We start from the raw sequence: 10707 nt of genomic DNA, 5'->3' as shown, positions 1-10707 counted from the left end.
GTGTGCATGTGTGTATATGTGTGTGCATGCGTATGTGTGTTGTGTGCATGTGTGTATATGTGTGTGCATGTGTGTGTGTTGTGTGCATGTGTGTACATGCGTGTGTGTGTTGTGTGCTTGTGTGTATATGTGTGTGCATGCGTATGTGTCTTGTGTATGCTTGTGTGTGCAGGTACAGTTGCCCAAAGAAGCTAGAAGAAGACATTGGATTCTCTGGATCTGGAGTCACAGGTGGTTGTGAGTCACACAGTAGCTGCTGGGAACTGAACCCTGGTTCCTTTGCAAGAGTAGCAAGTACGGAGCCGCCTATCTCTCCTGACCAGCAGTACATGTCTTTGCCATGGGTTCATGACATGTGAGGGTCTACGCTCTGCTTTTTCATATAACATGTCGTATAAACATCACCTTGGAGAATGTACTACTAGTGGTCACATGTTACTTTGTCTGGGATGGACTCTGACTTATTTTTCAGTACCCTAGTACTGGATTTAGGTGGTACATGGCTCCCTGTAGTGCTCAGGTGACCCTGTTCATTTGTGGAATTTCTGTCTCTTCAGTCAAAGTGAAACACACTTTCAAGATACTTGGAGAAAGACAAGGGGCTTTCTAAAAGTTACACAGATGTTCTGGTATCCCACCAAGATGATTGCATCACACACACACACACACACACACACACACACACACACACACACACACACAAGAGCTTGGAAGTTTGCTGGCAGTAGAGAAAATCAGATCTCATTGGCATTTTACTCTCTTTTAAAAAATAACAGTTTTTGAACAGTAATTTCTTGGCTAGTTCTTGGGTCCCGTGGCATGTAGATTGAGGCTAAGCCGCTCAGGTGCAGATGAAAGTCGGTCCCCGGTGCCTGAGCAGCACTGTCTGCACTTGGTCATAGCCTCAGCAGTCCGCAGGGGTAGCTCCAGGAAGATGCTAATTGCTTCCTTCACTCTGGGCTCAAGTTAAGTGAAGGTGAGAATGTCAAGTCCCAGGCCACCAGAATTCTCATCAGCAGTTCACCTGTGCCAGGGCTGGGGCATTTGCTGGATGTCCCTAAAGGCTGTGGGTGCTGTGAGAATGCAGCGGAAGACAAGGCAGAATGAGGTAGAGGTGCCCAGGGTGTATGACACGGATGTAGTGTGTGGGGTTCAGAAACCAGGTGATCGGGTCGGACACAGGCAGATTCACCACCTGGCTGGAGCTTCAGTCCTCACAGCCGGGCCCCCAGGTCATTCACTGGAGCAGCTGTGAGTGGAGAAGGGGCTGCCTTGCGATGGTGGCGACTTACCAAGACCTGGTTGTTTTGAAGAAATAGCTCATCTCCCCCATCAACACAAGATGGCTTCACCGTGGCCTGGTCAGATCTTTATGACTAAGCTATGTTATTTTTTTAAAAAGATTGGGTCTGGAGAGCTTGCTCAGCGGTTAAGAGTACTTATTTCGCTTGCAGAGGACCCAGGTACAACTCCCAGCACCCACATGGCAGCTCACAACTTTCTTTAACTCCAGCTCCAGGGGCTCTGACTCCCTCTTCTGACCGCCTCAGGCATCAGGCATACATGTGATACACATACATCCGTTCAGACAAAACACTCATGTGCATAAAGTAAAATAATCTAAAACTGAGAATTAAAAGAAAATTTAGTGTCTTTAGATATGTGAATGGCAAATACTATTTATTTTTATTAACAAACATTAGTGTAGATTGAAAATGTAAATTGACTGGACAAGTTGCCTCTTTATGGTAGTATGCGATAGAGGGAGACAAAAGGGGGGAAGGGTACAGAAATCAGAGACGCATGAAACTGCATGCAGAAGGGCATCCCTTTACTTTCAGCACTCTGGACTCAGAGGCAGGAGGATCTCTATGAGTTCCAGGCCAGCCTGGTCTACAGAGTGAGTTCCAGGCCAGCCAGGGCTACATCATAAAGAGACCCTGCCTGAAATGTTTTCTACAAGCAATATAGAAAACAGTGGCATTGGTCATGACTTTTACGGTCACATTTTACATAACTGTCATGAACCAGACATATTCATTATAGTGTCAACATTTAGCTTAGCTTACTTTTGAGACAGCACTACTAATCTCTGCTCTCCAGATGTTCACAGTGATGCGGAAGTGTAAGCCAAATAAACCCTTTCCTTCTCAAGTTGTTTTGGTTGGTTATGGTGTTTATTATAGCGACAGAAAGCAAACGAGGGTGGTCCCTGATGAGAATCGCTGAGTATGCAATAGGATGTCCCTCAAGGATAGCTGGATTCTTTTTTTCTTAATTGTTTTTATTGAGCTATGCATTTTTCTCCACTCCCCTCTTTTCCTCCCCTCTTCCCTTCTACCCTCTCCTGTGACCCCCACGCTCCCAGTTTACCCAGGAGATCTTGTCTTTTTCACTTTCCTGTGGAGATCCCTGTGTCTCTCGTAGGGTCCTCTTTGTTGGCTAGGTTCTCTGGGGTTGTGTACTGTAGGTTGGTTTTTCTTTGCTCTGTGTCTAAATACCACTTATGAGTGCGTACATGTTATATTATAGCTGACTTCTTAAACACAGAAGGCTTTGATGTGCTGACCTGCACGCAGGCCATGTCCTTGCTAGTGGACAGCTATGCAGCATGGTGTAGCCTGCTGCTTGTCTGGGAGGGTGGGGTGAAGGTGTCTTTTTCAGAAGCCTTCGCAGCGTAAAGGTTAGTTGGGAGAAGTGCAAGAGTCCCCGCCCAGGAGAGTAGGGCATCCTGCCTCCCTGTAACTTGTCTCTCACCTCCCTCACCTTTTTTCTAGCTATTATGCTGTTCTGTATCCAATGGTGTACCCCATGAAGATCACAGGGAACCGAGCCGTGATGGCACTCGTCTACATCTGGCTTCACTCCCTCATTGGCTGCCTGCCACCGCTCTTTGGTTGGTCCTCGGTGGAGTTTGATGAGTTCAAGTGGATGTGTGTGGCTGCGTGGCACCGGGAGCCTGGCTACACCGTCTTCTGGCAGATCTGGTGCGCCCTGGTCCCCTTTCTCATCATGCTCGTGTGCTATGGCTTCATCTTCCGTGTGGCCAGGGTCAAGGCCCGAAAAGTGCACTGTGGCTCGGTGGTCATCGTGGAGGAGGATACGCAGAGGAGTGGGAGGAAGAATTCCAGCACCTCCACTTCCTCCTCGGGCAGCAGGAGGAACGCTTTTCAAGGCGTGGTCTACTCCGCTAACCAGTGCAAAGCCCTCATCACCATTCTGGTGGTTCTGGGAGCCTTCATGATCACCTGGGGCCCCTACATGGTTGTCATTACCTCAGAGGCACTCTGGGGGAAGAACTACGTCTCCCCAGCCCTGGAGACTTGGGCCACGTGGCTGTCCTTCACCAGTGCCATCTGCCACCCTCTCATCTATGGGCTCTGGAACAAGACAGTGCGCAAAGAGCTCCTGGGCATGTGCTTTGGGGACCGTTACTACCGGGAGCCATTTGTGCAGCGACAGAGGACCTCCAGGCTCTTCAGCATTTCCAACAGGATCACAGGTAATTTGGGTACCTCCACACCCCCGGGCAGATGTCACCCGGCGTCCCTCTCAGTTACTAAGGGGCTGTCAGTGTAGCGGTTCTCAGGAGGACTGTGGCCTCGAGGCTCAAGACCCAGATTTCCTGGTGTGAAGGGGCCACCCCAGAGTAGCCATGCTGACTCCCACTTAGCTGCCGAAGGAGCATGTCGAGTAGGAGGCGGGATCACTGTTGGTACACATCCCCAGAGAACGAGACAGGAGGCGTTGTGCTTTGGAAACCTGTTTTCTGGAACCCTAGCCAGGCCCTCACTGTCTGGAGGGGATAGCCACTTCTTCACTGCAGAAGGAAGAATCGGAGCCTTGGGCCAGGCTGCCTGCTCCCCTGGCAAACATCTCCTTGAGTGTCACCACTCTTAGATGCTCTGTTTGGGCTGCAGTGGCTCACTTAGCCTGTCCCTCCTCTCAAACACTTGTCACCTTGAGCTTTCTCTCTCAGGCCAGTGGTTTCTTCAGATGGTCACTGGTAATCTGTTGTTTGTGTGTTTATTGGGGGTATGTTTGGTAGTGCCAAACATAGCCTCCATCAAAGTGTCATTGTCCTGTGCTCAGAGCTACTCTATACGGAGGACACACACACCACGACACCAATGACAACTAGCATTTGTTGTAATGCCCTTGACAAGTCCCACAGGAGTTGCTCTAGTCAGAGGTTAGACTTTGTTTTTCAGCTTTAAAAAAAATTATATATATATATATATATATATATATATATATATATATATATATATATATATATAAACATATACATACATATATGTGTGTGTATATAAAATTTTAGGTTTAGAAGAGTTGGAAAAACAGTATAGGGAGCTTCCCGTCGTGTTAGCAACATACATAACTGCAATACAAGATCAGCCCTAGAGTCCCACACATTATACCTCAGCCCTGCCTGGACCCTTCTGTGGAGGGTTGGTCAGGTCTTTTATAGAATGCTGGTACACATCCCCAGATGGCGCTCGAAATGATGCACATTTTGGGCAAGAATGCTGCCGGAGTGGTGGGATCCTGTTCCCGCATCAGGTTAGGAGTGCATATGTCATCGTATCTTATTGTTACTGAGTTACCCTGGCCTCTTGTTCAGGTGTGGGCTGTCAGCCTTTTCCACTCAGGGCTGTCTCCGCTGTAATCAGCACAGATGCTAGCGGAGAGGCCTTGAGACTGGGATACCCTAGTTTCCCTCTGGCTCCCACCCACTGATTCTAACTTACACTGGTATATCTTGTTCACTGTGGTGTGGTTATGTTGTCCTGAAGTGAAGGTAGTTGGGATTTTAGGGCCACGCTGAGCTAAGGAAGCTATTGGAAAGAGAATCCAAGAGCACCTTTATAACCCAGCTTGCTTTGAACCATCAGCTCCTGAATAATGACACTGAGACTTCTTATTAATTATGAAAGCTTGGCCTTATCTTAGGCTTGTCCCCGCCTACCTCTTAAAACTTAAATTAACCCATTTATATGAATCTACATTCTGCCACATGGCATTATGTGGCATTAATTGAGAGGTATTAACCCTCTCAATACTGTATGCCCTAGTTCCTCCAAGCCTTGGTGGCAAATCTCCTTCCTCAGATTCTTTCCCTGAGTTCCTCTCTCTCTCTCTCTGGAAGTCCTGCCTGTCCTTTCCTGCCTAGCTGTTGGCCATTCAGCTCTTTATTGAACCAATTAGAAGGAACCCTAGGCAGGTGAGGAAGAACAGTGATGCATCTTCACACAATATACAAAAAGATTATCCCAACACACCTCCTTCAGCCCGTAGCTCTCACTTCTTGCCAGATAACTAAGACCTACTTAGTCTCTCTCTCTCCTCTTCCGGAAATAGAGATCCTCCACCTTCACCCTCAACAGGACAGAAGACACGGCTTTTGTTGCCTGTGAACACTCAGGGCCAGAGATGACGAGATGCCCTGCCCGTGTGCCAGTGCCACACATCTGTTGACTGATCTACCTTGTGGACTAGTGGAGAGCTATTTCTGGGCAGGGGACATCTGGTGATTTTTCTTTTGACCATAGGAAGGAAAACGATCTCCATTTATTAGTCGGAAGTGCCCGCCCCTTGTCATTTACAAACTCATGTTCCCAAGTGTGACTTGAGTCAGAAGGTACATTCAGTGCTTGGCTGCATTTTATTGGTGACTTTATTGGCTCAGAGTTTATAATAGCTTGTCTCCTTGGCAGAAGCTAATAGATGTTTTCTATTCCATCGGAGCTAAGAATAACGAAGGGAAAAATGAGGACAGAGAAGGGCAGAGGCAAGAGTAGACAGAACAGAAAGGAGCATCCGTTTCTTGGCCAAGATTTACTGTGTGAATTGTTTCTGATTGGCCTGGAAAGGACTACCAAGCTGTGGCAGCCATCGAAAACACCAGCTGTGGTTGGGTTGGCAGGCCCAAAGCCATTGGCGGTCTGAGGCTCATTTAGGGAAAAGCAGCCTTGTGGTTGATAGGTCCTTAATCCTTGGCTTCTCCAGGCCTGGGAGTGGGCAGTGGCTCTTGCTCCTCTCGTAGAGTCTGGCTGTTAGCCATATTAATAATGTAGGGACTGGGGAAAGACAGAATACAGGTCTGTTCCAAGTACACACTCTCTGGCTGTTCTTGCCAGCAATGCCTACTGTCTTCCAGATCAGGAGGGGCACTCCTGAGCCTCCATGCAGAGCCCGCTGCTCAGCCAGGCTTTTTGGACCTTACCATTGCCCTCTACACCCAGGGCTTCGAAATGCAACTGGTTCCTGAACCCGGATTACCTCCCTTGCCCTTAATCGACTTTCAAGCTTGCTCTCCATTCTTGGGGAAGGCAGGAGCCCTGGTATTCGCAAGGGGAACAGTAGATGGCTGGTCAGATGGAGCCCCTGCCATGTTTTGTGGTACAGTACATGAAAAGCTGCCACCTAAGAAGTCATGAACTGGAATTATTGGTGGTCCTGGTAATTCTTGCAGAAGCAGAATTCTACACATGCCTGGAATGTCCCTCGTACATGACAGAAGGTGTTCACCCGTAATCACTGGCATACTGGCTCTCACCGAGCTACCAAGCCCTTTTGCTTCTGAGGTCTCATTAGCAGATTCCCACGGTGACTGGTTGGGTTCTCTGGGAGTAGAGATCTCCAGGGCACTGGAAGCTGACCGGAGTGCTACCTCGTGGTGGGTAGGGCAGCCACGGAGTGGAGGTTGCTCCCTCGTGCGGAAGGTGAGCTGAGCCCTAACTTTCAGTTGGATGCTAAACTGATAAAAACTGATGGGGGCTCCTGGCAGAGGGAGGAGAGCAAAGACTGTAGGAGAAAGGGCGAGAAGAACTAAACGGCTCTTTTGCTTAGCCCAGCCCTGGGGCCCAAGGACAGCCCCTGTGCCCCAAATATGAAAACACCTGGTGACGGAGGGCAGAGCTGTCTAGTTATCTTCTGGGAAGGCGGGTTCCATCTGTCATTCACTCAGAAGACAGCATGTATCACAGCCTTCTTGGAAGGTCTGGGGTGGCGGTGGGCCTGGATGGGGGGGTGGGGCTGGAGGGGGTGGGGTAAGTACCACCGAGGCCTTTGAGTTTTCCTCCTTCCCTTTTCTAAATGTCGTCCAGTTAGTTAAATAAATTCCTGCTGCACCTCAGAACCCTGCCCTGCCCTTCAGTGTCTGATATGCACAGACTCCTTTTATTTCTGATTCTTGGGGAGCAAACCTGGTCCCTGGGCCTGGCCTAAGGGTTAGATGTGGCCCGTTCCCGTGGGATATGGTGTTGTCCCATGGAATCTCAGGGTAACTTGTCTACTCTTCGGAGGGGAATGCTTCACCGCAGAGCCATAGTGGTCTGGCTCAAACCATCCCTCTCACTAGAGGAGACCAACACATGCGTTCCTGGCTTTTGCCACAGCCTCAGAGATGGCGTCCAAACACACTGTGGCTGCCACCATCCCAGTGGGCAGGAGATGGCCCTGAGGGGCTCCACTCCTTGCAGCAGGCCTTCTGTTGAGCATAGCCGTGTCAAGAGGCCCATATGGCAGAGGGGAAAAGCAGGTCCCGGGGAGAGGTGGGGGTCTTCTTTGATTTCAGCCCTGTAACTAACCCTGAGTAAAACAGCTGCGTGCGTGGAAAGGTTCTGAGAGAAGGTGGCTGCCGCTACACACCTCCTCAGCCTCGCCATCCCCTCCGTGACTCTGGGGAAGAAAGGGAAGAGTATAGGATGTCCTCTCCAGGACAGGAGAGAGCTGCCCCAGGAAGCACAAGGCCAAGACCAGCGCGCAGGAGGGGCCAAACCAAGACCATCCCCCCCGCCACGGTTTTATTTATTTGTTTTCGTTTTGTGAATATGAGTGTTTTCTCTGTATCACATGCCCGCCTGATACGTCAGAAGCTAGATGAGGGCTTCGGATCCCTTGGCAGTGGGCTTACAGAAGGTTCTGAGCCACGATGTATGTGCTGGGAACCGAACCTAGATTTTCTGCAAGAGTAGCAAGTGCCGTTAACCTCTAGGCCACGACGGCAGCCCGTGGCCGTTCTTGAGGTGACTGACCTCCTTCTGTGGTAAGAGCAACTCGTCCACTCATTGGGCCTCACCTTTCAACACTGTTGGTTTAGGGATTAAGTTCCCAGCAGAGGAACTTTTAGGGGGCAAAGTCTACCATACTGACCATTAAATCTATTAGCCCTGTTTGTAATTTCTAAGAGATTTTTATCTTCATATTTTTTAGTAGTTGCCAGCTCTTCTTAATGGATTTTTTGAACTTTGCTAGGTACCCAATTATTTTTTTAAAATTCTTTATTCATTTTACATATTAACCAGAGTTCCCCCTCCCTTCCCTCCTCCTGCCCACTCCCTCCCATCCTCACCCCCATCCACCCCCTCAGAGAGGGTAAGGCCTCCCATAGGGCATTCAGCTAAGTCTGGCATATCGAGTCTAGGCAGGACCAGGTCTCTCCCCCCTGCATCAAGGCTGAGCAAGGCATCCACCATAGGGAATGGGCTCAAAAAAGCCAGCTCATGCACCAGAGATAAATTCTGGTCTCACAGACCAAGCCACACAACTGTCACTCACATGCAGGGGTCCCATATAGGTCCCCAAACTGTCAGTCCAGAGTCCACGAGCTCCCACTAGCTTGGATCAGCTGTCTCCGTGGGTGCCCAGTTCTTTTTAAGATCTCTGTCATCTCCCATCAGGTCTACGTCTCTCTCTTTTCTCTCTGTTTCTCACATGTCTGTTGTGCTAGGGACTGTCCTTGACTGTGTGGTGGTCCCTGCCATCCCTTCCACTTTGGAAGGAAGACACTAGAAAGCCTCTGGTGAAGTAGGCTCAGGAGGCTTCCTGGTTGTAGGGCGCTCCTTCGAGTCATCTCCCTGGCTCCCTGCTCTCAGCGCCCACTTGTCTTTTCTGGTTTATTTTGCTGGGGAGCGTTCTCTCATAGGCTCTCATGGCTTCCTCAGTCTTACTGGTCCCTTTGCCCCTGATGTCTCAGTGCCACCGCTCCTGGTTTGTTCTCTCTGTTCTGCTGACGCGGGATGGGGTTCTGAGGCTGGGAAGAGCCCCAGCGGGGTCCAGCTGCTTCCTACAGAGAGTATCTGTGGAGCCCACGGTCTGTCGGGCAGTCTCCTGGGCCTGCAGTTCCCAAGCCTACATGAGGACGAGACTGTTTCCAGGCCTCTTCACCCACCTCAGTTCCTTTGTCTGGAGACACTCGGTTCTCCTTCCCAGGTCGCTCTTTCCTTCTGTCTTCATCCTTCCGCTTTGCTGCTTCTCCACAGATTCCACCTCTGGGAAGAGTTTTTAACTATTCAAATAGAAGTCCTGGGGGTTACATTTCTCATGCGTGCCTGGAAGGCTTCCTCACATGACCGCTCACCTTCGCTTTCCCCTCCGTCGGTCCTGGAGGCTGACATGGGCAAGAAGTGTCCCCCTGGGGAGCTCAGTGAGTCTCTACCGAGTGGGAAAGGAACCAGGGTCAGAATCCGGGGAAGCAGCTGGGCGTGGCTGTCTTCCAGTGGGTCGGGAGTGAGATTTTGTACGAAACTGGCAACCAGGTCCTCTGGGAGCCGGAAACTGGAGAGTCAGTTGCCCAGGATAAAACAGATACCCACCTGAGCAGCCTGTGTTTATTCCATCGATGCCAACTTTGCCTTTCAGACTTGGGCCTGTCCCCACACCTCACGGCTCTCATGGCAGGCGGACAGTCCCTGGGGCACAGCAGCAGCACCGGTGACACTGGCTTCAGCTACTCCCAGGATTCAGGTACCATTCTTACCCCGAAAACCTCCCACTAGCTGTTAATTTGCTCTGTTAATTACTGCCTGGAGGCCCGCCCTTGCCCAAAGGGGGCCAGCTGCGCCTCTGTTCTCGCTTCTACTGAATAATGGGCCTCTCTGTTCCTTCTCTCCCTACCCTGTGGTGTGATGGTGAGGTTAAAAATACAGGAAAGCCTTCGGAAAGTTAAAATTTAAACAAGCCATGGTGGTGCACGCCTTCAATCCCAGCACTCAGGAGGCAGAGGCAGGCAGATCTTTGTGTGTTCGAGGCCAGCCAGGTCTACAGAGTGAGTTCCAGGGCAACCAGAGCTGTTACACAGAGAAACCCTGTCTTGAAAAACCATCATTAAAAAGAAAAAAAAAGTAAAATTTGAAGAATCTTTGATTCTTTGCTTTGACACTACCTTATACTATACGTGACTGGCCAGACCCTGGAGGCCATCCCCCCAGGCTCTTGACCATCTTCCTCTCCCTGCACGTTTGTTGAGTAGCCCTGGCTGGGAACAATATGGCCAGAGGCTGGAAGCATCTCTTCATCCACTTAGTTCACAGATTTCTGTTGGAGAACTGACAACTTGGCTGCATCTGAGGCTGGTGCTCGTCAATGCTCTGGGCCACAGAGGGAGAGGTTTTGAGTCCCCACAGAAGCAGCAACTCCAAGCTCTTCTCTCTCTGCACCCCTGGGAGCTTTTGTCTTTTTGGTTGTAAACCTCTATGAGCTGAGCCCTCTCCTCAGCCCCCACTGGGAGCTTTTGAAAAAATCTTGGGCTGTGGAGAGATAGTTGTTAGTGCAGTCAGAACCAGGTAGTGCTCAGGGAGTGAATGATTTCTGCCTGAGGGTGGGGAGACAGTCTGGGGAGTAAGAGAGACAGCCAGCCTGCCTGCCTGCCTGCCTGCCTGCCTGCCTGCCTGCCTGCCTGCCTGCCTGCCTGCCTGCCTGCCT

At 50.2% G+C, this 10707-nt stretch overlaps 1 protein-coding gene across 6 annotated transcripts in view; it reads left to right on the top strand.

Moving 5' to 3' along the window:
* The window catches only part of Gpr161 (G protein-coupled receptor 161), a 43977-nt gene that overhangs the window by 27340 nt on the left and 5930 nt on the right, over positions 1-10707 (top strand). For all 6 annotated transcript variants that reach the window (XM_026777531.1, XM_026777529.1, XM_005370105.3 and 3 more), the window contains 2 exons: positions 2778-3502; positions 9646-9750. In XM_026777531.1, the coding sequence (XP_026633332.1) occupies positions 2778-3502; positions 9646-9750 (830 nt within the window). The remainder of the gene's footprint in view (positions 1-2777; positions 3503-9645; positions 9751-10707) is intronic.

This window comes from Microtus ochrogaster, unplaced genomic scaffold (assembly GCF_000317375.1).
Source record: "Microtus ochrogaster isolate Prairie Vole_2 unplaced genomic scaffold, MicOch1.0 UNK70, whole genome shotgun sequence".
NCBI lineage: Eukaryota > Metazoa > Chordata > Mammalia > Rodentia > Cricetidae > Microtus > Microtus ochrogaster.
The sequence above is the reverse complement of the archived record's forward strand: the minus strand, read 5'-3'. Positions and strand labels throughout refer to the sequence as shown.